Source organism: Glycine soja, chromosome 7 (genome assembly GCF_004193775.1).
Source record: "Glycine soja cultivar W05 chromosome 7, ASM419377v2, whole genome shotgun sequence".
Lineage (NCBI taxonomy): Eukaryota > Viridiplantae > Streptophyta > Magnoliopsida > Fabales > Fabaceae > Glycine > Glycine soja.
Window position 1 is genome coordinate 27,785,474 of NC_041008.1, and position 26,106 is coordinate 27,811,579.

Here is a 26,106-nt window from a genome sequence, read left to right on the forward strand (position 1 = left end):
CTGAGAGGTACCATGAATTATTGTATTGAATATAGTATATTTCCTGCAGTACTTGAAGGGTATAGCGATGCTAACTGGAACTTTGATTCATATGAGACAAAATCCACTAGTGGTTATGTGTTTACTCTTTGTGGTGGTGCAGTAGCTTGGAGGTTAGATAGACAAACTATTATTGCTAGATGAACAATGGATTCGGAGTTTGTTGCTCTAGAAATGGCCAGTGGTGAGACTGAGTGGTTGAAAAACTTCTTAGCTAACATTCCTTTGGGAATGAAACCAACCCCATCAATATCTATGCATTGTGATTCCTAGTCAGTGATAGCTATGGCTAAGAATAAAATATTCAATGGGAAAAATAGACATATACAACTGAGACATAATGTGGTTAAGCAGCTACTAAAAGATGAAACAATTTTCATAGATTAGGTGAAGTCATAAGGAAACTTGGCAGATCCTTTGACAAAATCCTTAGGGAGGAATATGATATTAGAAACATCGAGGGGAATGGGACTTAAGCCACTTGAAAACAAACAAGTGATGATAATCCAACCTTTATGATTGGAGATCCCATAAAGAAGGTTCATATGGGTAAAAACAAGTAAGTTACTTGTCAGTTCTACTAACACTCAAATTGATTTCTATCAATTTGCTTTTAGTCACTTCCTATGGTGTGAGAAAGTGTTAGAGCTGCATTAATAAGAGGATAAAATTTATAGTAAACTTTATATCTTAGAGAAAGATTTACTTCTTACAAAGTTTTTAATGATTTTCATATCCTTTATGGGTGATGTATGATTTGCAGCATGCACTTGATGAAATTCACCTATATGAGTGTCAAATGGGGCCACTTGCATGAGATATTGGTGAGATCTCTAGAGCACTCATCAATATTGGGCACGCGCATGGCCTAGTACTGCAACACAGTGATAACAACAAAGATTGTGGAGGTGTCTTGTGATTAGTAGACCACTATCACACACCAAGTGTCTTTGGTTCATATAGCTTGCTACACCAACTATTCTGTGTGTTAAGGACTATCAATCTAGGTCTGGTTCATATAGCTTGCTATATTAGGTTCGATGCATTACATCTCATGTTAACCAAGGAATTTTCTTTTATTTATTAAATGTAATTTATTCTTTTGAAATATGTGGGGGATTGTTGTAATTTTAATATTTTTTTTCAAAAGAATTTTCTTAAAAAAATATTTAATTAAATGGACAAGTTATGGCATTTAAATTTAAATTTGAAATTCAAATTTTCTACTAATGCCAATAAAAGTGAAAATCAAGAGGGGGACAATGGCATTATAGGCTCATAATTGGTGATAAAAGACAAAAAAAAAGTTGGCTGAAGTTTTTTTTTTTTGAAAAATGATTTTAAAAGGAAATGAGGTCATTGGCTTCTTCTTAGTTTTTCTTCTTTGTTTATTCTCTCCTTCTCTTTGTATTCTATTTGCATCTATTAAGCCCTCTCCCTCTTTACTGCATTGCATATCCTTATAGACACGAAAAGTAATCCACTACAACAGCATTGTAAGTGGTACTTGAGGGGCAAAACTGAATACCCTGAATTTTTCAAAGGCTTCAAGAGTTATTATCTATTCTAGTTAGTCAAATTAAAATGTGTAGGGAGCGAGAGGGTAGAAATAGCAAAACTATGTGTAGCTAATTTAAGCTTATTGCGGGTCCATAGCTAATTTATTATCCTAGACCAATCTTTTGCAGGATGCATTGACCTTCTTTTGTTATTTAAATTTTTAATTTCAGATTCTTCGTAGTAAAAAAAACATTCTTGCACTAATACATCAAATGTCTAAATTCAAGGATTAATGTCCAAATCACTGATCCATTGTGATCTAGCTTGCTTCAAGTTAGCTAAAGGTAAGTTTGATTTTTCTATATGAAGGCGCATGGCAGATAAGACATCAAGAAAGATCCGATCATCCCAATGAGGTTGACACCAAAGGATCAGACTATCCTATACTCCAACAATATTATTAAAAATAACAAAAATAAAAAAGATATATAAGAACTGTTTGATTTAGGAAAGAAAGTAAAAGAAATAAAGAAAGTAGAAAAGAATAAAAATGAGATTATTTTTATATGGTTTGGTAGAAAAGAGGAAAGAAAGAAAATAAGTATGTATTTAAATGACATAAATACCATAGATAAAAAAAAAATAAGATGTGAAGTAAAAATGGGTATTTATATAATTATACAAAAAAGCCCTCCTCTTCTCTTTTTTTGCCCAAATTGGACAGACAACTACAGGACAGGTCCCACATGAAATTTGTACCTTCGTCCCTTCTGTGTGTTGTTCCAAACGAAGGATGATAGGGGTATAATATGTGTTTTCCGCTCCCCTCCTATCAGTCTATCCAGTTTCATCCCAACGAAACAAAGGCTAAATTTCAGGTAACATGGATTAAGCAACAAAACAACAAAAAAATGTGGAAATTTTAGCGTTTTAACTATATAAAAGTTCTATCCTTGTAGGATAAACATAATTTTCTGACAAATATTGGGTAGTTACTGTTTTAAGATAAACCTTTCTTTTTTTTACTTTTACAAATTTGCACCATGCTTTAAAATTTTCATTTTGTCAATAAATTATGACTATTCTACCAATTAGTCCTAGTTCCGCGTAGTTGAGGTTGTGTTAACCAATTAACAAACTTATAAGGTGACGCAATTGAACCTTTCATTTATATAAAATTTCCATTGGATATTAAATTATTTATTAACTAATAATTTGAGCGTTTTCGTATGTTTCTTTAAACACTAGTAGGTTTTTTTTTTTGTGAGCTGTTCATTTTTATTGTCAAACACTAGTAGTAGTTATATAGTTGGATATCAGACAAGTCATGAATAAAAATTACAAGGTTTTCTTTTCATTTGTGTCTTGGCTTGGAATCCTTAAGATGTGTCGAATATTAATGTCACTTATTTAATTAAATTTTAAATAATTTCTGTAAATTATGTTTGATTCACAAAGAAGAAAATAAATTTTATTAGATAAAAAAATAAGATTTAAATATGTTCTTTTTTATCTCTAATATATACTCGAATTTTACATTTGATGTCTGATAAAAAAAATTTTCGTATCTGTTATCTGATATTTAAAAATTTTTGTTTTAAATCTCTGCCATAAGATAATGATGACATATCCGTTAAATATTTGATATCACGATTTGTGTCTACTAAAAAATCGTTAATATTTGTTTTAAAATTAAATTTAAAATAAATTTCTTTCTCTCTCCTATTCCAGCCTTTTTTTCACCTCTCTCTTCCTCTTGGGTTAATTAATAATAAAATGAATAATAAAATGTTTAAGGAAGAATTTGTATGATGATTCGCAACCCCATACGACGAATCAGTCTCCTCCACTCCTTCTCTCTTGTCTTCCTTTACTAGTTCTACTAAAATGATGGACGAGGGAAAAACGAACCACGAGTCTGCACGGTGATTGCGGATGAAGCAAAAGCTGATCTCGAATCTCGAACCTTCCGAAACCAAAATGGTGACGGAGCTAAACCTACCCAATAAATTGTTCACAATGCAAACGTTATATAGATTAAAAAAATAAAAAATTTACTGAACTTATATATTTCCACGTTAGTTGTTTGATGGACAAAACTTGTAAAGCCACGCAAAAATGTAAAATCATTGTGTAGAATCCGTGCTTCTCTGAAATAAATAATTTCTTTCATAATAGTCAATTTCAAAAAAAAAATGCATCCATGATATTAAGAGATGCAAGGGAAAAGAGTAAGAGCGTGGCAAATGACAACATATCCTATAAAGAATTGGCTTTCTGTTCTAACAGTCTAGAGGGTGAAGAAACATAATGTATATACAACATGATAATATTGGAAGAAATATTAAGCCTCTAAATCTCCAATATGCTCCTTTCCTAGCTCCAACTCTGCTGATAGACTTGCAAAGACTGCCGCAAAAGGAGTCCCTTCAAGCCCTCCCAAAAATTGAATTACTTTGAGGCCAAAGAATGCACTTTCAGTAAATTGCAACTTTTAACTGGTCCACGAATCAGGGTGCACGACAATGAACAGCTTCCTTAAATGTTTCTAGTCTTCTGTCTCTTCACTGGTAATAAGGCACTGATTCGTGTGTGAGCTCCAATCGTCAAGAAGGCTCGAAACAGACTCCTTGAGCTTCTTAGCCTGAGGGCCTGGCTTCAGAATATTGACATCATCACCCCATTGTGAGCATGGATCCACCCACCAGCTCCTCCAGCCTGAGCACCATCCTCCTGGCACAGCTTGATTACGCCCTCGCTTAAGTATCTTTTTATCGATCATGTCCAAAACCTGGTCACCTACTTCAAACTGTCTAGCAAAAGCAGCACCACTTTCTGCCATCTGGTCATAAACAGATACATTAAGGAAGAGCGGCTCCATCTTTGGAGGATTGTCCCAGATCATATACCTCAAGTCACCATTTACTGTTGTGTTCTTGAATTCTGGTGCATTGCAAATGACCGAGTGAAAGTAACCTTCTTGGGATAACTTGACGTTTGTAAAATACATCAGGAGTGTTCGGGGTAAATTATCCCAGCCAAAGATGCAATACTCCAGGAAGGATCGGCTCAAGATGACCCACGGGGAACCTGCAAGGAAAGGAAAGCATTAAACATCTATTCGTCAAAGTCATAGATTGAGTTGCTTGGACAGTGAATGAAAAAAAATAGATTTGCCTGTGAAAAGGTTGAATGCATCAGGTGTATCCCGCTTCTGCGTAGCTAGAAAAATTTGACTTCTCCTAGCTAAATACAGTCCTGGGTCAACTATGATAGGCTGGAATCTGTCCTTTCTGCATGGGTAAATAAATACATAAATATATGATCTAGAGCTATATGTAGAAATTATCACAGTAGCACAATGAAAAGGCTAGAATTAGCAGTAATTATCATTACTCTTTCCATCCAAGGTCGCTGGTGTGATCAATGAAATTGAGGTCCCTCCGAACAGAAGAGAAAGCGTGGGACAAATCTGATACAAATAAGAGAGAACCGATTAGTAATTTGGAAAGTCAGCAGAAAGAAGATAAGATATATTGATAAACGAAAATGAGTGATGCCTCGAAGCATAGCATTATTCAGTGAATAAAACACAGAACAATATAGTCATATACAGCACTCTTCACCTATAAGATAAAATAAAGTTCAGAAAAATAGTCATATACAGCATTTCTTCAATTGCAACAACAATCATATAGAGCAAAACCAATAGATGCCCAGTTTTATTGACATCTGATGAACATCAAAGTTTATTTACAAACAACAGGGTTATGTCTGGCCAAACAAAAAGTAGAACCAATATAGAATAGAATGCTGCCACTAGCCAACCAAGACTTTGGGATCCCCCAGTCCTCAAAGTGGAGGACAGGGGTGCAAGTGTTCACTGAATCAATCTCGGGACATTTTATTAATAGAAAAAAATACATTTCGCATATGGAGTGTTTATCAAACACTTCTGTGCTATTTTACGTTAGGTCCCTGATCAGTAGAAAGCCCAAACAAGCAAAGCGAATGGTACATGATGTGAGTTAAAAAAAAAATCCACAGGACCCAAGACTATATTTAGAGGAGAGAAAATTTGTTATAGGGAGGCAGAAGTAGTCAGCATAGTAGTCAATCCCAAATAGCGGAGCAGAGCAGCCAACCCCACAAACCCTATAGCCTATGGTGGGATGACCACTACTTAGAACCCTAAACATATATTTACATTACACATGTATACATGCTGAAAAATAAAGAAAAAATAATTAAATTAAAGATAAATTGTTGTTGTTTCAACATTTTTAGAGAGATTGAAGACAACTGAGAAGAAAAAAGTAGAAACAAGGTTAAAATGGTTGGGGGTAGGTCACAACAGTGACGAAAGGAAATCACTGGAAATTGAGTGACAAAGTGATGTCTTTGTAAACTGATGACAACAGAGACCAGACGCCTGAAATTGGCAGGAAAAGAGCTGCACAGCAGTGTGCGACAGTGAGCAGTTCTGGAATCTGGAGGAGTGAAGTAAGGAGCTCTCCTGAGGCCTAGAGCTTGCACTTGCAAGGGCACATCAATAAATGTAAGGGAAACCAAAAACAAATTAACTTAAAAATCTGTCCAATTTTAACTCCCCCATGAAGAAGCCAATTTTACCATTGAAACAGCACTCGGTCAAGTGCAAAACAGTTTTCGGCCCCATATTCTAAATAGCAGCTGCAAATTGTGCCACTCCACCTAGGGAAGCCAGGCATAACGCGACTTATTCTATGGAGTATGGCCATCATGTGATATGATGCACCGGTGTGATAGCAGGACTATAGCACACGATTAAATATTATGGTATACAGGGAGTGAGTTGGTTGAGGTTGGTAATCAGTTTTGTATTGTTGAAGATTATAATTGAGGCTTGTGATGCTTGCAATTGCAAAGGAAGCTCAGTGAAATGGAGACACAGTTGGATTATTTGGATGAGAAGAAACTGATGATTGCTAAATTGTTGAGGAGAAAGAGGTACATGCTTCTCTAGAGGAAACTAAAGTGATATGCAACTGGCCATCCAGAAAAAGAAGTGATGTGCAACTGCAAAGTACTGAGACACTAACTAAAGTTAGATTGGCTGCCAAGAAGGCTGAACTACCAAATCTTGACGGTACAGACCAGGTGGAGATTGTTGGTGTATGCTGAAAAATATTTTAAATCAAGGGTAGCAGTCCAGAAGCAAATATCCTGATGACTTTTATCAGTATTTAAGTTAGCACTGGCCATTGGTTTCATCGTCTGTGAAACAAAATCCTACACCTGGAATGGGAGATGGCATCAGAGATAAATAAAATATGAGGAATGGAAATAGAAAGTCTGGCAACCCGTACAAACTGCCTGCAGTGATTGAACAATCAGAAACAATGGAAAAGTACATCAAGTCATCAACGTATTTGAGTTGGTGACTGCTCAAATCTCAAAGCTACTTAAAGAACAAGCACTGGGATATTTTCCCAACGGATTCCATGGGGAGATATGGAGAACAACCCTTAGTAAGTTTCAAAGGTAATGTTATTTGGCATAAAACACTGGTCTGTACACTACCCAGTCAATTATTCCTCATGAGTCATAGAGAGGTTTGAAAATGTATTTAAGTTTTTTACTGCCACAGACTGCTAGAACCCATGATTTGGTCATGGTTATCGTTGATATGTTCTCTAAGATAGCTCTTCCATTCCCTTGTAGTGAGACTGTTCATTTGTCTTATGTTGATTAGTTATTCTTCAAAGAGGTTTGTGTTTTCATGGACTGCCTTATTGTATGATGTAAGAGGAATGATGTTTATGAGCTACTTTTGGAAATCCAATGAAAGTTGAGTGCCACCTAGTTAAAATTCTCTTTTGTTTTGCACCCACATATAGATAGTCAAACTCTGGTTGTTAGCTGTGATCTAGGTGATTTACTTAGGTGTCTTGCAGGGGATAATATGTGATTGCAATCTAGTATTTCATACTGCTGGGTTTGCCTAAAATAGTTCCATTAATATGTCTACTAGTAAGAGCCCATTTGGCATTATCCTCTTGGCCTCACCAACCTGTTGATCTTGTGCCTTTTCCTTTTTCTTTGATACCTTTAGAGTCTTATATCTTTTTTTTTTTTTTTTGCTCAGCAAAAATAGATAATATATTAATTGAGTATCAGAGGTACTAAATTTACAAATGGTGCATTATAAGACCACAGACCAATGGTTCCATTGTCAGACTAATGTAGTCTTGATGGAAACCAGAGCCTAGATTACATGTGACCAGTATTTTGCACCTATACACTGTACTTTTCGCAACCCATATTCATGATTTGCATGACAACATTAGAGTTTTAGCGTGGATTCATTTCATACAGATGCTTAAATATGTCAATCAAATTAGTTAAATCAGTATAACAAGACTAATGTTTCAATATATCAAATCATGACCAAATTAAGAATAAGCAATTGGAAGATATGACTTTCTCCCTGGTGAGATTATGGCAATCATAAACATTCAACATATTAAATGTCTATGAAACAAATAACATATTCAGCTTAAAACCAATATCTTCCTTCGAGCAATAAATATGAGATACCAAAACATTTTGCCAAGCACGCCAGTTATAACTGGTTTTTGTGGGAGAGTGAAATACATTACCAAACAAGATAAACAGAATTTCAGCTGAGTTCATTCAGAGTTGTGGGAAGTGTTTTACCAATCTCTCTAACTACCACAGAATCTGTTATTGCTTTAAAAACAATTAACTTTTTACTTTAGGCAATTAGAATGTAATAAGAGCCTCATCCATTAACCACTACCCCCCAAAATCCCCCTTGTACATACTACCTCTACCTCCGCGCTCCTCTCTCACTACTTATTTTCCATGTCTTAGGGTCCTCTCAACTTTTGACTTGGTTCCAACCAGCAATAACAACATATTTATTTTGTTAAGTGCAACCAACCAGCTGGAAATCATTTCCTTACACCTTTGAGTCCATTAGTCCAAAAATTATGAGTCCAAGACCAAAACAAAACAAATGAAGACCAAGATTTTGCATAAACTTTCCAATGATCATCATCAAGCAAGACCACATACAATAACAATAAACAGTGCAAACCCATGATCTAAAACAGAAATTACCGTATTGGCATTACCATCCTGGGTGACAAGGGGATAATCCCGAGCACTCAAGGTCACAAACCAGTTCCACCCGGCATCCAACTTCATCATCACAGAAGCAGCCCTCAAAGTAACAGCCACATTGGATGACCCCAAGTAGGTCATATAACCAGCCTTCCCCACCACATCCACGTTCCCAAAGGCGCGAATCACTGGCACCGACATCGCGGCCGCAGCCAGCTTCTGCCTCTCTTCATCCCTGGCATCCAACCCAAGGTGGAGCAAGTAGCGGTTCCTGGGGTGGTACACCGCCAGCAGCAACCGGAAGATTCGGTCACCGTCTCTATTGCCACCAGATATGAAGTAAGCAAAAGCAGGAGGGTAGTGAGGACCATAGTGGACACTAGAGGGAAAGGGCACAGGGGAATTGAAGCAAGAGAGGGAAGAGAACATGAGAATGATGAAGGAGAGAAATGCTGCAGTGAAGAGGGTGAAGAGCCATTTTCTCTCAACGCCCATTAATAGTAACAGTGGTAACTAATAGTAGTGATGGCAGCAGTTAGAGTGGAAAATGTGAAGTTTGTGGTGTTGAGGCATATGGGTGGTACAAAAAGGAACGATTTTGAGAAGTGGGTGTGGCTAAATTCTGGGGTTTGAGATTGTTGGGGCTAATGGGTCATTGAAGATCTTGAAAAAAAAAAAAAAAAAAAGAGCGTTATGATGATGGAGGAAAGCGGAGGAATCAATCTGAGTTGAGTGAGGAGGTGTATGAAAAGGGAAATGCGGATTGGAAGAGGAAAATTGCTATTACTTGTCACGATTTGTGTGTGGGAAATGCCGTGAGGACTAGGGCTTGTTCTTTCTCGGGTTAGATTGGATTTGATGTGTGCTGTTAGTGTCAACTGTCAAGAATGGAGGAGATCAGGGATTCTTTCCTTGCTGTCTTTTTCTCACTACAAAAGCTACCACGGCCTGAATTGGAGTCATTGTAAAATTAATCCTTGTCAAAAAAAAAAAAAAAAACAAACAATTCTCTCTCATTAAGAGCATAATTTTAAGAGTGCTGCTAGGTGCACTGAGTATTTTTGCTGGTGCATTGAGCATTTTTTGCTGGTCCACCCAGCACTTAAGGGGAAAATACATTTGTATCCCTGACTTAATTATTTTAAAAAAATGATTCATTCTCGTCTCTTTCTCTTCCTCCCACGTTCCGCTTCTTCTTCCTCACCATTTTTTTTTCTTCCTCGTTACTAAAGCTTTTGGTCTCCTCCCTCCTGCGTTTCGCTTCTTCTTCCTCACCTTCGTTCTTCTTCCTTTTAGTCTAGGCTTGTCTCGAAAAAGCTTGACCCACGGCCGTCATCAGCCGCAACGCATTTGTTCCCCATCTTCGTCTTCTTCGTCGGCGTTTCGTTGTGCGACCGTGTCGTCGTGGGTGTTGACTATCCCAGCCAAGTTGACGGTGGTGTTGCTGCCTCCGCGCGTCGGCATTGTCGAGGTTACAGATCAAGTTGATCAAGTTGTTTGCAGCAGTGGAAGTTACAGATCAAGTTGATCTGTAAGCTTTTCCGAATCATGTTGATCCGAAAGAAGCTTACGGATCAACTTGATCTGTAAACTTTGTTTAAACATTTTACGGATCAAGTTGATCCGTAAGCTTCTTTCGGATCAACATGATCCGTAAAAACTTACGGATCAACTTGATCCGTAAACTTTGTCTACCCACTTTACAGATCAAGTTGATCCATAAGCTTATTTCGGATCAACATGATCCGGAAAAGCTTATGGATCAACTTGATCCGTAAAATTGAAATTTATATATTAATTTATATTAACAGTCAATCTTAATTTTTTAAAAATGCTAAATATTAGATGAATTGTGAGAAAATTGAAATTTATTTATTAATTTATATTAACAGTCAATCTTAATTTTTTAAAAATGCTAAATATTAGATGAATTGTGAGAAAATTGAAATTTATTTATTAATTTATATTAACAGTCAATCTTAATTTTTTTAAAATGCTAAATATTAGATAAATTGTGAGAAAATTGAAATTTATTTAGTAGTTAGAAAAAACCATTAAGAAAAAACATTGGCTCATTTTAAAATTGAAATTTAATTAGTAGTTAGAAAAAACCATTAAGAAAAACCTCCTGATTATAGACATTTGATAAAAAGCCTCCTGGTGAGTAGTTAGAATGGTTTAGAATGGTTAAGAAAAGCCTTGGCTCATTTTGGTAATGCATCCACCTCCTGATTATAGACATTTGATAAAATAGTTGTTTGATAAATTTTAATTCATTATTTTTAAAAATAATTACATATCATAAACAATAATATGTTAGCCCTTTTAATTATGAAGTTATACCAAGCAATTTTTAAAAATAATTACATATCATAAACAATAATATGTTAGCCTTGATGAAGTAAGCTGCAAATTTCAGAAACAAAAACACACAAAATTTAGAGTTAGCAATTTTTAAAATGCAGATTCAGACAGTTTACGGATCAAATTGATCCATAAGGTTGTTTAGGATCATGTCTACACAGTTTACGGATCAAATTGATCCGTAAGGTTCTTTCAGATCATGTTGATCCTAAAGAAGCTTACAGATCAACTTGATCCATAAACTGTCTGAATCTGCATTTTAAAAATTGCTAACTCTGAATTTTGTGTATTTTTGTTTCTGAAATTTGCAGCTTACTTCATCAAGGCTATTTCTTCGTCACAAGGTGTTCGTTTGAACTCTAAACAACGTGAGTACTTGATATATTTGAAGAATTTTTTTTCAACATTTAGTATTACTTTGGTAGAAGAGTAAATAATGCCTATAATTTGGATCATTCTTATTAGATTGTTGTCACAATTTGTTTTGACCTTAGTCACAATTTGGTTGTAAATAATGAGATGTTGACATATAGATAAATAGTATAGATTGATTAGCATTAATTATGATTATATATAGATATATCCTCTTTCAAGGAATTATCCAAATAGTATATATTGATTAGCATGAATTATGATTATATTGAGATGTTGACAATTTTCTTCATTTAAAAAATTCCAAAAGATACCTAGTGCTTGTCTGAAATTATCCAAATATTCCAAACCATATATTGCTACTAAAACTAGTCTCATTATTACAAAGATAAAAATCACAACTAGAGAGAGTTGAAGTCAAGTAGGGAAACTTCTTAGCAGATGTTATAGAAAACTCAAGCCTTGTTTGATTCTGCAACTGTTTGCAGCAAGACATGGCAAACTTCAATTCGTGAGAAAGTTCCAGAGTGTGAGAAGCAGCCCAAAAATTCTTACCAAACATCTTCCTATAGATGTTAACTTATGTACCTCTTCATTCTTGCCCTTTCCTCTAGTGAAGAACTTATAACCGCTATAGAAGAGTACACCCTATCCAGTCAAGGAAACAATCACAAACTGCAACAATGGAAGGCTTGGTAAAATTTCAATGTTTTAGCATGACCAAATATCATAGAAACATGTATAAGAAGCCATGACGTGACCAAAATATTCACAAATGGCAGTGGCATTATTCAACTCAACCATCTATCTGCTTAGCTAGTAGTTTCAATTGTAGATCAACTTTTTGACCCTGTGATGTGCCATTATTTTCTCCTATTTCTTAACCCTTTTTGCACCATCTTAATTACTGATTAGTCTTAATTGTCAAATTAATTATGCAGTTTTATCATTTGGGCTTACTGGATTAATTTTGTGTTTTTAATTTAATTTCAGGAGAATTATAAGCAATTGGGCTTGAATCCAGAATTGGGCTTGGGCTTGAATCCAGAATTAAGCTTGGGCTTGAAGAGAGCAGACTATTTTATTCTACCAAATTTTTCCTTGATAGTTTTTCTGGTTATATGCAAATCACTATTGCTCTTGAGGATCAAGAAAAGACAACATTCACTTGCCCCTTCGGCAATTTTTCCTATAGGAGGATGCCTTTCGGCCTGTGCAATGCCCCTGGTACCTTCCAGCGGTGCATGATCAGTATTTTTAGTGATTTTTTAGAAAATTGCATAGAGGTGTTTATGGACGATTTCACTGTATATGGATCCTCTTTTGATATTTGTTTGGATAGTCTGGAAAAGGTTTTGAATAGATGCATTGAAACTAACCTTGTTCTAAATTTTGAAAAATGTCATTTTATGGTTGAGCAAGGTATAGTTTTAGGCCACATTATTTCCAATAAGGGCATTGAAGTAGATCCTGCAAAAATTTCTGTTATTTCACAATTGCCTTACCCCTCTTGCGTGCGAGAGGTGCGATCTTTTCTTGGTCATGCAAGATTCTACAAGCGCTTTATAAGAGATTTTAGCAAAGTAGCCCTTCCACTATCCAACTTGTTGCAAAAGGAGGTGGAGTTTGACTTTAATGATAAATGCAAAGAGGCTTTTGATTGCCTCAAAAGAGCACTGACTACCACCCCCATCATCCAGGCACCCGACTGGACAGCCCCTTTTGAGCTTATGTGTGATGCATCAAATTATGCATTGGGGGCTGTCCTTGCTTAGAAAATTGATAAATTGCCTAGGGTGATATATTATGCTTCTAGGACTTTAGATGTTGCCCAAGCGAATTATACTACTACTGAGAAAGAGCTACTAGCCATAGTTTTTGCTCTTGAAAAATTTCATTCTTATTTGCTTGGTACTCGCATTATTGTTTATACTGACCATGCAGCTCTAAAGTACTTGTTGAAGAAGGCTGATTCAAAGCCTAGATTGATCTGATGGATGCTCTAGCTCCAAGAGTTTGACTTGGAGATCCGTGATAGGAGCGGAGCACAAAATTTAGTTGTTGATCATTTGAGTCGAATCGAACGTGTGTCTGATGAGGATTCACCCATTCGGGATAATTTCCGGGATGATCATTTGTATATATTGTATAGTATTTCTGATTCTCTTTCTACTCCCTAGTTTGCTAACATTGTCAATTATTTAGTTGCTTCTGTTTTTCCTCCCTTAGCATCTAAGGCTCAAAAAGATAAAATTAAAAGTGATGTTAAGCATTTTATTTGGGATGACCCCTACTTGTGGAAATTGTGCAGTGATCAGGTCATTAGATGATGCATTCCAGATCATGAGACTGACTCAATCCTGCAGTTGTGTCATTCTTCCGCACCGGGAAGTCATCTGGATGTTCAAAGGACAGCTCGCAAAGTGCTTGACTGTGGCTTTTATTGGCCCACCATCTTTAAAGATGCGTGGAAGATTTGTAGCACTTGTAAGCAGTGTCAGAGAGCAGGAAGTGTACTTACATGGCGACAACAAATGCCTTAGCAACCTATGCTATTCTATGAGGTGTTTGATGTCTAGGGCATAGATTTCACGGGCCCTTTTCCTGTATCTTTTGGTTATGTTTATATTCTCCTTGCAGTTGATTATGTTTCAAAATGGGTGGAAGCCAAGCCCACTAGAACTAATGATGCTAAGGTTGTTGCAGATTTTGTCAGATCTAATCTGTTTTGAAGGTTTGGAGTACCTAAAGCAATCGTTAGTGATCAAGGAACCCATTTTTGCAACAAATCAATGCATGCCTTGCTTAAAAAGTACGGGGTTGTACACAGGGTATCCACACCATATCACCCCCAAACCAATGGACAGGTAGAAATTTCTAACAGGGAGATCAAGAGAATTTTAGAGAAGATTGTGCAGCCAAGCAGGAAAGATTGGAGTACCAGGCTTGATGATGCTCTTTGGGCACATAGGACTGCCTACAAAGCACCCATAGGAATGTCTCCTTATCGAGTTGTCTTTGGAAAGGCATGTCATCTTCCAGTTGAGATTGAGCACAAAGCATACTGGGCAGTGAAGACTTGCAACTTCTCTATGGATCAAGCTGGTGAGGAAAGAAAGTTGCAATTGAGTGAGTTAGATGAGATTCGTCTAGAAGCATGTGAGAATGCCAAGTTGTACAAAGAAAAGACCAAGAAGTTTCATGATAGCATGATAATTAAGAAGGACTTCATGGTTGGGCAAAAAGTGTTATTGCATAATTCTAGGCTTGGACTCATGAGTGGTAAGTTGAGGTCTAAGTGGATTGGTCCTTTTGTTGTTACTAATGTTTTTCCTTATGGTACAATTGAGATCAAAAGCGACTCCACAAACAAGAGCTTCAAGGTCAATGGACATCGACTTAAGCCATTCCTCACAAACCCTTCTTTAGTGGACATAGTGGTGGAAGAGACTTCCTTACTCCACCCTACTCTTCCTCCACCATGACTTAGGGAGTTTTCTTTTCCTATCTCCTTCTTTACTTTTATTACATTTGTCCGATTCTATTTGATGGTTTAATTGCTTTTAATCTTTTAATTGTGCTACATTGAGGACAATGTGTCATTTAAGTATGGGGGGGGGGGGGAGTGTTCTTTGGTTTTGCTAGTTTTGTTGGTTTTGTTAATTTTGTTAGTTGTGTTAAATTTTTTAATTTTGTTGGGTTTCTAGTTTAATATTTTAGGTAAATTATGTTTGCATGTACAACTTTGCATATTTTTTCTTTGAATTATAGGATATGTTCAAGTAATGGGTAATTGTTTTGAAAATAAAAGTCGCTTGGCATTTTGTGATTTGAAGTCCTTGTTTTTCCTCTACATGTCATGATAGTTTTGAAAGCTCAATTTGAAAGTGAAAAGTTTACCTTTGTGAGAATTTGAGCCATCCATCATCATAATCATTTGTTGTGTTTTGCCCCATTGATTGCTTGCACAATAGTCTTGGCTTGATTCTTGTTGATGCTTCCTAATTCACATGCATATTTGGAAATGATTTAGGCAATTTTGTTCTTATAAGCCTCTAGCCAAATGGACTTACCTTGAATTAATCCCTTTGAGCCTATGTTTTCCCTTTCTTTATTTTGAAGCTCATTACAAGCCTTAAGTGAAAAACCATGATCTCACCTTAAGCTTAAGGAATTTTGGAGCTTTGGAATTGTTTTGGGAATAAGTGTGGGGGGGTTTTGCTGGATAACATATTTCGTTGGCTATGCTTCATGATGTATTTTGGGCCATACTTGATGTACATTGTATACTGGTTAAATGTTGGACATGCTGAATGATATGCTATTTCTCAAATGCTACAGTTCAAAAAAAAATAGTTGAATCAATTCGAAAAAAAAAGAAAAAGAAAAGCAATAAAGTTGAGTGAATAAGATCTTAAATGGAAAAAGAATGATGAGACTCTTGGCTCTACTCTTTGCGTTTAAATTTTATCTTTAGGTTTTCTTATTTTTTTCTTAATATGCACTTATTCCCCATTGCTCCTCTATTCCTTTGGGATTTAGCTACTTATTCCATATTTTTTCCTACCTTGTCCTTGGCCCCATTACAACCTTAAAAGACCTTTTGATCCTCATGTGCTTGTGTTTATGGGTTGATTGTCAATTTTAGAATCTTGCCAAGTTTATGTGGTGTTGGTTTTCATGGGTGCTTTGAGGGTAAATAGTAGCCTAGACACTTGAGACATAGAGTGTATATCTTGTGAGGCTTTATCATTTTCATTCTTGAGTTGATTAACTATTTTGCCATGATTGGGTTGCTTGGATGATTTTCATGAATGTCTTGACTCTTTGGATCTCTTAATGTTAGATGTTACATATTCCTTTCATTCCTTGATGTTCATTGAGAAATATGTAAATGTTTTTGTTTGTCTCTCTTTGATATCCTTATATTTTGTTCTTTGTTTCATTTTTCCTAGGAGTGCAAAAGGCTAAGTATGGGGAGTTTTGATGTGCCATTATTTTCTCGTACTTCTTAACCCTTTTTGCACCATTTTAATTACTGATTAGTCTTAATTGTCAAATTAATTATGCAGTTTTATCATTTGGGCCTACTGGATTAATTTTGTGTTTTTAATTTAATTTTAGGAGAATTATAAGCAATTGGGCTTGAATCTAGAATTGGGTTTGGGCTTGAATCTAGAATTGGGCTTGGACTTGAAGAGAGCAGACTATTTTATTCTACCAAATTTTATCTTATCTATATATTATTTAGATTTGATCTCATCTAGATATTATTTCATCTAGATCTTATCTAGATTTTATTTTATTTATGGGCTTGGATTTAAAACAGATTTGTAAGCTTTGGGGCTGAAAACTATATAACAACACCAAGGTTCTAGTTTAGGCCCTCTTCTCTTTCTTCCTCTCTCTTCTCCCTCTCTCTCTCTTTCTCTCTCCTTTTTCATTTTTTAGTTTTAGGCTTCTCTCTCTTTTTTTTCATTTTAGTTTTAGAGTGTTACTCCCAATTTGTTTTAGTCTCTTTTTTGTTTTGGAAGAATAATTCTAGTTTTCTTCGTTTTTCTACTGATTAATGGAAGACTAAGTCTCCAGCGTTGTTTTCTCTTGAGGATCAAGCACAACTCTCTTTGAGGTTCTATTATTACTATTAAATTCTGATCAGTTTTTCCTCTTCACCAATTACTATGTATTTGTTGTTATTAATCCTTGCATGCTTAGTGCTTGATTAATTGTCTCTGCGCTTAATTTACGTTCATGCATAATGATCGTTTATGATTAATTGGTGTATGTGTTGCTTAATCACATAATGAATGCCTTATGTTAAATTTCGCTTAGTAATTTAATTTAGGGTTGGATTAAGTGGTTGAACTGATAAAGGATAAACTCTCGTAACCTAGGATAAGAGACTTGCTTGTGAATCAAGGGAAAGCAATGTGTTTTAATTCTAATATTTTCTAATTCACATCTATTCGTTGTTTAATTTACAAAAGCAAACAACCCCCCCCCATTCGTTACTGTTTTATTACAATCTATCATAAACGTTTGGTTGATCATTGCTCGTTGGGAGACGACCTAGGATCACTTCCTAGATACTGCATTTTTAATGTTTATTTGATTCGGGTACGGCCTCGATCACCCTGACTTGATATATACTAGTTTATGTGAGTGTGTCAGTATGACAAATTATATCACAAGTGAGTGTGCTTGCGTGCATGCTGTTCTTCAAGAGTTACTGAGGTAAATTCCCTTAAATTTCAATGTCAACATAAACTTGTACAGGGCTATAATGTTGCCAATACGATAATGACTCGGTAGTCAGCATCAAAATATGGTCAATTTGAATATCCTGAACAGGCATATGAGAAAGTTTCCAAAATCCTAAAGTGACTTAACCATGCTTTCAATGATTTTAATCACTCACTCAACCATGCTTTCAATGATTTTAATCATTCTCATTTGTCATCTAGCTTTGGTGGGTTTGTGAGACTGACGCATGTCAACTTGTCTGATTCTAACTTTGAAGGGGATATTGCTTCCCAAATCTCTCATCTTTCCAAATCAGTGTCACTTATAAGCAATGCATATATCTTAATTTCAAAGTGAATATCCTTTTTCTACCAAGTAGTGCCTGAAAAAACATAATGCCTATATGCGTTAGACCCATGAAACTTGAGAGAATGAAATCAGTGATGGAATTTGTGGTACTCATTTGCAGATCATGGTTAGGACCAGAGGATTAGGTCGTGCCTTAGGTCATGTTATTGGCAGAGGTGTGGGCCGAGGAGATTGTGTTGATTCTGATGATGCTCCGTAGCGTCGAAGGCCTACCGCATCCGCATGGAGGTAGCGAGTCCCTGAGATTGCGGCGCACGATGAGCTAGTGATCCCTGTGCCAGATGTAGAGGTTGACGTATTTCCAAATGACCTGATGGAACCAACTGATGTAAAGGACACTAGGGCAGACATTCTTATAGACATAGGCGTGCAAGCTGCTGAGGATGAGCATGAGGGATTTTTGGGTGGTCTGAGTGACCCATCCGTGATGACCCAGTATGCGGATCACGTTGCTTGCAGCATATGGACGGGAGAGGTATTTATAATATTTATTTTTAGTTACATGTTAATTATACTTTATGATTGAAATTCGTTTTCCTTTAAATGATGATTTTAACGAATTTTGCGTTCCTTTAAACTTCAATTCAGGAGCGTCCTGAGTTGAAGTTATCCTCTCACGGAAGGAAGGTCCATAGTTTAGGCAGGCTTGTCCCTGCCATTGAGGGACTAGTTGCTGGGACAGGACTAAGTCCTCTGATCGCGTGTTCAGTAGACACTGGCGATCAGGGACTTTTGTCCTCGTTTGTCGAGCGGTGGCACCGGGAGACGTCTAGTTTCCATCTCCTTGTGGGAGAGCCCACGATCACGCTGGACGACGTCTCCTCGCTTTTGCATCTGCCTGTGGTTGGCGACTTGCATGCCTTTCAGCCCTTGTACGTAGATGATACAGTTCATATGTTGGTGGACTTATTGATGGTCTTTACAGAGGCTGCCAAGGCTGAGACAGGGCAGTGTCGTGGACCGTACGTACGCCTGCAATGGGTACGTGATATATACGAGCGCCGATGCCAAGAAGGTCATTGGACAGCTGCGGTTCACGCATATCTTCTTCATCTTCTGGGTTGCACTCTGTTTGCTAACAAGAGTGCAACCAATGTCCATGTTGTGTATTTGGAGGCCCTTCGTGGCCTTAGTCAGACCGGGAGGTACACCTGGGGAGTGGCTGCTCTGGTGCATATGTACGACCAGCTGAATGATGCTCTATCAGCAGCAGCCGACAGCTTGGCGGTTACATCACACTGTTGCAGGTAACAAACACGTTTTTCATTCGTTGAGGTTCAACAATGTTCAACTTTAAATTTTGTTAGACTTTCATTATTAATGTTTATCATTTTGATGTTACATCTGTAGTGCTGGATTTACGAGCACTTTCCCTCAGTCGCGGAGTCCACTGCTGATCAGGACTACGACGAGGATTCCCCGCATGCTCGTAGGTGGATTGCGACGAAGAAGATTGTGAAGAGCATAAGTACACCGGTGTACAGGGAGCGCCTGGACCGACTCTAGATTCCAGATGTCTGTTGGATCCCGTATGGGGAGCACCGACCGGTCCGGGACTTCCATTTGATTTCATGCTATTCCGATCTCCTGTGTTGGGGGGCTGTTGTTGTTTATTATCGACCAGAGAGGGTCGTGCGGCAATTTGGATGCACCCAGACCATTCTTGCTCCGCCCGTTGATTCATGGGTGTTGTATGATGATATACACGACAGGTGGATGCACTACTCGGATCATATGCTTCCAGCAGGTGAGGTGTGCGCTGTGCCAGCGACTACATGGACTGGTTCTTCCGCATCTCCCATCCTTTCATGACACCAAGCCACGCATTAGATCCTCTGCCAGATGGTCATGCCCCACAGCCCCGAGTTGTCCCTCAGGCCCCACAGGCAGATATCCCTCACGTGCCGGAGCCAGGAGCACCGTCGACATCTGCGAGGCCCGCTGTGGAGAAGCCTAGACATGCAGTGGCAAATAATACTAATAATTTATGTCATTTACATCAATATTTTCATAATAATTTGTGTGATCTGTTTATTTTGTATTTAATAGGAAGTTTTCCATGGGATTGCTGAGAGGTTAGAGCGCCATCTGAGCCTAGGGGTGATCACGCTAGGCTCATCGACACATGAGGTGATCGAAGAATGCCTCAGGATGGCCATGAGTGTCAGACAGGACCTGCTAGTATATGTTAGGTCTTGACGCACGGATCAGGCGTAGTTTATTTACATATTTTATATTGATATTCGATGTATATATAGATATTTTACATGAACCCATTTCATTAGTAATGTTGATTTTGCTTATTTCCATTAGTAATGTTAGTTTTATTTATTTCCATTGATTGTGTATTCCCTTTGCCTAAAAACCTAGAATCGTATCTCATATTTTACATTTGTGTCTATATACACGTGTGTTATTAAAATGGTCTAGTTAACTTAGTTTACCAACTAATAAAAAGTAATTTTTAATATAACTTTAAATATAATTGAAATAAAGAAGTTGAAAAGGGTGTAGAAAATAATAAATTAAACAAATAGGCCCCTCGAGAAATAGACAATCAGAGAAGCAACCCTTTTGTTGTTCTTTGCTGTTTGGTCTTCAACATATCTCTTCTTATATAGCCTTTTGAAGCACTATATGTATATAACTAGCTTTTGCTTACACTTAATTTTGCATTAGTAGCCAAATAAATATTTGTGTGCATATGAGTGTCGAGGTTCTTTAAATGCAAAGGGAATATGGATAGAAATACATGGTAAAGAGTTAGTAAGAGACTTGTTGCATGCTAGGTCTTTGAAGAGTCACAAATTATAGGGGCATAAGGTGAGTTATGATCAGTTTCTATATATCTCCAGATTTGTATAGAGAAAGGACAAGGGAAAAAGAAAGGGGGAATTTCTTGGTGACTTTGTATTTGCCAACAGTGAATTAATGGGAGGGTGATGAAGAGAGGGGAAAGAAATAAGTGTTGGATTATTCTAATGGAAGAGGATGTTGGAGGAATAAATATGGGGTGGGAAGTTTCAAAGTCAAGAAGGGGTGTGTTGTAGGGTTTGATTGGAAAGCGGTGGTGGGTTAGTAATTGCAAGTTATTTAGATTATTTTGAGCAAAGTAAGAAATGGGGGGTTTTGGATTGACTCGAGGGGCCTATTTATTATCTGTTACATATGTGTATTTTGACTGAAATTCCTCCATATGTCTACACCCTTTTCAACTTCTTTATTTCAAACAGTACATTAAAAATTCCTCCATATGTGTATTTTGACTGAAATTCCTCCATATGTTGACTCGAGGGGTCTTCCATTTCCAGAAAAAAAAAAACGATTATGCGATACATGAATTCAAACAGTACATTAACTTCAACTTAGTCGAACGAAATTAAATTTGCATCAAATACTACAACTAACTCATGCTAATTTTGCGACAAGGACAACTCGTCTTCCATTTCCGATACAGGTTTACTGAAAACAGCTAAAATTTCTATTGGCCCAATCTTTTTCCAGTAGTTAGATTCAATCAACACATTCATCACGACGTCGTTGGTTTTGAGTTCAATTATTTTGAATTTTATAAATTTTTCTGAATACTCATGGTGACTTAGTTTCCAAAAAAACAATCGCCTTACCATTTGTGTTTCATCAATACCATAAGGGGGAATCCCACGAAGCGCAATTTGTTTGATCAAATCTTTCAGTTCATCCATGGTACATCCGGTGGGAATGTCAAAGTTTTTGGGATATTTTCCTGTGAACGAGTAACCAACAAACTCATTTTGGCGTGACATGTTCCACCTCCCATTGTTATATAGCAGGGCATCATGAGTAGGGGTCATAGTAGCTTCAAGTAAGTTTAAAATACCATCTGGGGTTCTAGCAATGCTACATAATAACTCAATCGGACCAACAAACAAAAATTCATGATTACACATTAACATTGTGTTAACATCAGCATCATCCTTTAGTTGCATACATTGAAACCAAAATTGATTACCTGCATACATGAAAGGCTGCCGGTAGTAAATTTCATCCAAAAATTGCTTGTCGGTTAGCTTAAGGGTATTGTGTATTCTGGTTTTTAACGTTTGAAAATCACAACCGTTAGGTACTCGAATGAGAACTGGAGTGGAAGCTTGAAAGGAAACACCACAGTCGTTGTGAACAATGGATCCATTTGAAAAAATAAAACCTAATGTGGAGTTCACAACTGTCTGACTGCTTGTCTCTCCCAAGAATGCCATAGTTTTTTGTAAGAGTTGGGTTGAGATTGAAACTTGTGCTTTCTTATAGTGTTAGGCTGTGTCATACATATAGATGAGTTTTAATATCAGTGCTGCATTTTTTAAAGATTAAAAATACGCATGCACATGCTTTCTGTATGTGTTGTCAACTACACCAATGACGTGACATGCTTTAGCTTGCATCAGATCTGCATGTGTAGTCATGCTATACAGGGTCCTTTCACCCACTTTATGTTAATGCAAACAACAATTTATCATACACGTTTTTTCACAATGTATTGTCAACTCAGACAACGATATCATACATGCTTTTTTAGAATTAAGTAATAATTTTGTTGTGGACGTAACAAATAAATGTGAATATCCAATTCAAAACAATCAATCATTATAAATTACATGTTCAATCATCATTTATGTCAACATAGTCTCTCTTGAACATCACGAAGCTCTTGTAATGCTGCATTCTGCTAATATATGGATTTGGCCACGACTTCGCCTGCGGATGACAATTGCTAGACCATAACAATGCTACAGGTGGTAAGGGACAATGTTCTTTTAAATAAACTTGTTGTACATGCGAAAAAAGTGTTAAGTCAATCCTACAAAAATCATTGCATAAATATAAAAAAAAAATTCATATCTACAATGTACCTCAACAAAATGATTGTCATACACATGACCGATACAAATTATACGATGCAATGAAGAATTTTCCAGTGGTTGACTTATAAGAGAAAAGAATGTCGTGCTTTGTTGTTTAGACAAGGATACAACAATTACGTTATACCTTGATGCAATGACATGTACCATGTCCGTTATATCCATCCACTTATCCATAGTCGCCTGAATGAAACAAATATACACGTCAAACTTAATTTCAAAGTAAAGTCTTAAAAATCAAATACATAAATTACATACCTTGGTTAACCCATCAACAAGTAGTGACATCCTTAATTCCTCAAATCTCTCCATGCCACCAAAGAGCTTGATATAATCTTCTGGGAATTTGGCAAGTTATTTAATTAGATGGTTGCGGACCACCGACCAAGAGTCTTGACCCATACCTAATAAACCGGCAACCGACCGATATCCACAGTTACCATCAGCTTTGACATTAACAATCTTATCAATGAAGTCTTGCATAAATGGCTGAAACTGGTCCAACATGGGCATCATCGTTCTTCGATTCGGTTGCTCAGAGGATGATGTAGTACGCCTCATCGACGAATTTCTATTTTGCATAGATTCAAAGGCATCTACATACTCTCAATAAGATGGGTCGCGCTTTGTTGACCTTGGGTTCCTGCTCATAGCTTTCTTCGGTGCCCCTTTTGTGTTAACCTTTACTGGAGGAGGACACATCGAATTCTGATTAGGGTATGCAATTTCCCAAAGTTTAGTCCTTAGAGTAAACTTGCCACAAACATCAAGTTCTTCGAATCTTTTGGATATTGTTTCCATTACGTCCTTGATGCTCACCTCGAGCTCAGATAACCCTTGGTCTGAAAAACTAAGTCTCCTCCAGAACATATGGATTGAATCCAGTGGGATGCAACCACCAACATATTTGGATAGCTTACAAGCACAAGGAAGACCAAGCATGGTTCTCACCATGCAACCACAACTTGAGGGATTCTTGCTAGCATAATCAACACGCTCTAATTCAGCAGCAATCGGATTTAAAGCATACCTTGAAACCATTCCAAGCAGCCTCTTGTATAAGGTTTTTTTGAACACATGTCCAACGACATGTGTACTTGTTTCAAATGATGCTTTAATCTCCGTGTGCTACAACGTAATCATGTTGTTCATGGCATCCCACACACAGCATAAGTCTCCAATGCTATTTTGTAACAGTCTTTTTAAAGACGAGTGAACAGATTCAACCCTACATTTCAAATACACAAATAAAAATCAACATATACAATAATACAATTCCATAAATTTGTCAACGTTAATAGAAATAGTTGAACAGTTTCATACCTGTTTGTTGTTGTGTTTCCTAAGTGCATCACCTTATTAGTCCAAGCGGAAACAAATTTTTCCTTGTGTGGTATTATCCATGTTTCCTTGGCATAGTCAACAAACATTGGCCAAGGTGCGCAAGCCATTTTGAACTTCTTCAGGCATTCATCAAACTGTTGTTCTGAAGGACAATCAGTCAAACATCCCCAGCAATCCATGACATAATCCCAAACATTTTTTTGCTCAATTAGTGATTTACATTTGGCCTTCACATTCTTGTTTATGTGAAAGCTGCACAACAAATTTGTGCATTCAGGGAATACATCCTTCATTGCATTCATCAACGCTTGGTCTCTGTCAGTGACAATAACTCCAGGGAGGGCATCACGCTTTAAAAAAAGGCCTCAGAAGCGTTGTAAAGCCCAGACCAAATTATTAACGCGTTCACCCTCCACATATGCAAAACCGGCAGAGAATGTCATCCCAGTCGGTGTCACCCCAACAAAATCGAGCAGTGGGAGTCTGTACCGGTTTGTTTTGTAGGTGTTGTCTATCAAAAACACCAAATTACATGCATTGACTAACTTTAATGAATCAGAGTGACACCAAAAGATATCACGAACCACGTCTTCATCCTTTATTCTGTGCCAATGAATATACTGATCACGTTCAAGAAGCTTCATCAGATGTTGCATTTCAAGATCGCTTCCTCTTATGGAAGAACGGAATGCACTTCTTGCATTGTATATATGTTTAATGGTCGTACAACTATTGGCATTATGTTCCTTCAAAGTTAGCATAATGTTTCTTGGCTTCACCATGGACTTCGTCATATCAGCAATAAGTGTTTTTTCAACTTTAGTCAATCGCCCCGCATATGGATGTCCAACTAATGACTTGGCCAATTCATGATTATGCACTCCACAAATCAACTTCACCATCCAGCCTTCTCCTCCAACCACTAGCTTGCAACGAAGCTTAAAGGGACACCCACATTTCCTAGTCCCAGTGTCTCTTCTGATAAATTCTTTTTTCCTACACCTATACTCGCCACTCATTTCACAGCCAATTAACACAAATGTAGTGCTTCCTCTACTACCTGTGTTTGTGTCTGACCTTAAAATCACCGCCACAAATCCGTTTTCATGAGCCACGGATCGAGCCCACCACAAAGCATCCTCTCGGCACTCAAACACCTACAAAGCAATCCAAATAATTTAAGTTTTCTACCAGTATTCATTTTATTAAATCTGTGACAAACATTAACATTATAACCTGAGAAGTATTGAACGCATCCGAAGAATCAACATGTGGTTCATTCGCACCACATGCTTATGCATTTTCATAATCCATATCTGCTCGTTCAGACATTATTTCATACATCCACTCATCTTCGTCCATCTAACCAACTCAAACAAAAAATTTTCATACAAAAAAATTAGTAATTTAAAAGAAAAAAAGGAAACTAAATTCAAAAAATATCAAATACCAAAAATAAGTCTACTCATTTCACAGCCAATTAACACAAACGTAGTCCTTCCTCTACTACCTGTGTTTGTGTCTGACCTTAAAATCACCGCCACAAATCCGTTTTCATGAGCCACGGATCGAGCCCACCACAAAGCATCCTCTCGGCACTCAAACACCTACAAAGCAATCCAACTAATTTAAGTTTTCTACCAGTATTCATTTTATTAAATCTGTGACAAACATTAACATTATAACCTGAGAAGTATTGAACGCATCCAAAGAATCAACATGTGGTTCATTCGCACCACATGCTTATGCATTTTCATAATCCATATCTGCTCGTTCAGACATTATTTCATACATCCACTCATCTTCGTCCATCTAACCAACTCAAACAAAAAATTTTCATACAAAAAAA

General features: G+C 37.0%; 3 protein-coding genes across 3 annotated transcripts in view; 1 reads left to right on the plus strand and 2 right to left on the minus strand.

The window, feature by feature from the left end:
* Positions 1-3,660: 3,660 nt before the first annotated feature.
* LOC114419238 (beta-glucuronosyltransferase GlcAT14A-like) lies at positions 3,661-9,593 on the minus strand. Its single transcript, XM_028384876.1, has 4 exons — positions 8,679-9,593; positions 4,936-5,011; positions 4,717-4,832; positions 3,661-4,629 (listed from the first exon to the last, which is right to left on the minus strand). Exons 1-4 carry the CDS (start codon positions 9,160-9,162, stop codon positions 4,088-4,090), a joined length of 1,218 nt encoding a protein of 405 aa, XP_028240677.1. The 5' UTR covers positions 9,163-9,593; the 3' UTR covers positions 3,661-4,087.
* An 8,735-nt stretch (positions 9,594-18,328) lies between these two features.
* LOC114420547 (protein MAIN-LIKE 1-like) lies at positions 18,329-19,521 on the plus strand. Its single transcript, XM_028386412.1, has 4 exons — positions 18,329-18,490; positions 18,604-18,996; positions 19,099-19,242; positions 19,366-19,521. Exons 1-4 carry the CDS (start codon positions 18,329-18,331, stop codon positions 19,519-19,521), a joined length of 855 nt encoding a protein of 284 aa, XP_028242213.1.
* Positions 19,522-24,622: 5,101 nt separating this feature from the next.
* The window catches only part of LOC114420548 (protein FAR1-RELATED SEQUENCE 5-like), a 51,090-nt gene continuing 49,606 nt past the window's right edge, over positions 24,623-26,106 (minus strand). The window contains exon 4 of the mRNA XM_028386413.1: positions 24,623-25,414. Coding sequence (XP_028242214.1) covers positions 24,623-25,414 — 792 coding nt within the window. The remainder of the gene's footprint in view (positions 25,415-26,106) is intronic.

Coding starts and splice junctions, on each gene's coding strand:
- LOC114419238 (XM_028384876.1), bottom strand. CDS start 9,162: ATGGGCGTTGAGAGAAAATGGCTCTTCACCCTCTTCACTGCAGCATTT. Junction 5,012..8,678: donor TCCCCTTGTCACCCAGGATG/GTAATGCCAATA, acceptor TATTTGTATCAG/ATTTGTCCCACGCTTTCTCT. Junction 4,630..4,716: donor TGCATTCAACCTTTTCACAG/GCAAATCTATTT, acceptor CTTTCCTTGCAG/GTTCCCCGTGGGTCATCTTG.
- LOC114420547 (XM_028386412.1), top strand. CDS start 18,329: ATGGAACCAACTGATGTAAAGGACACTAGGGCAGACATTCTTATAGAC. Junction 18,491..18,603: donor GCAGCATATGGACGGGAGAG/GTATTTATAATA, acceptor ACTTCAATTCAG/GAGCGTCCTGAGTTGAAGTT. Junction 18,997..19,098: donor CGTACGTACGCCTGCAATGG/GTACGTGATATA, acceptor TTTGCTAACAAG/AGTGCAACCAATGTCCATGT.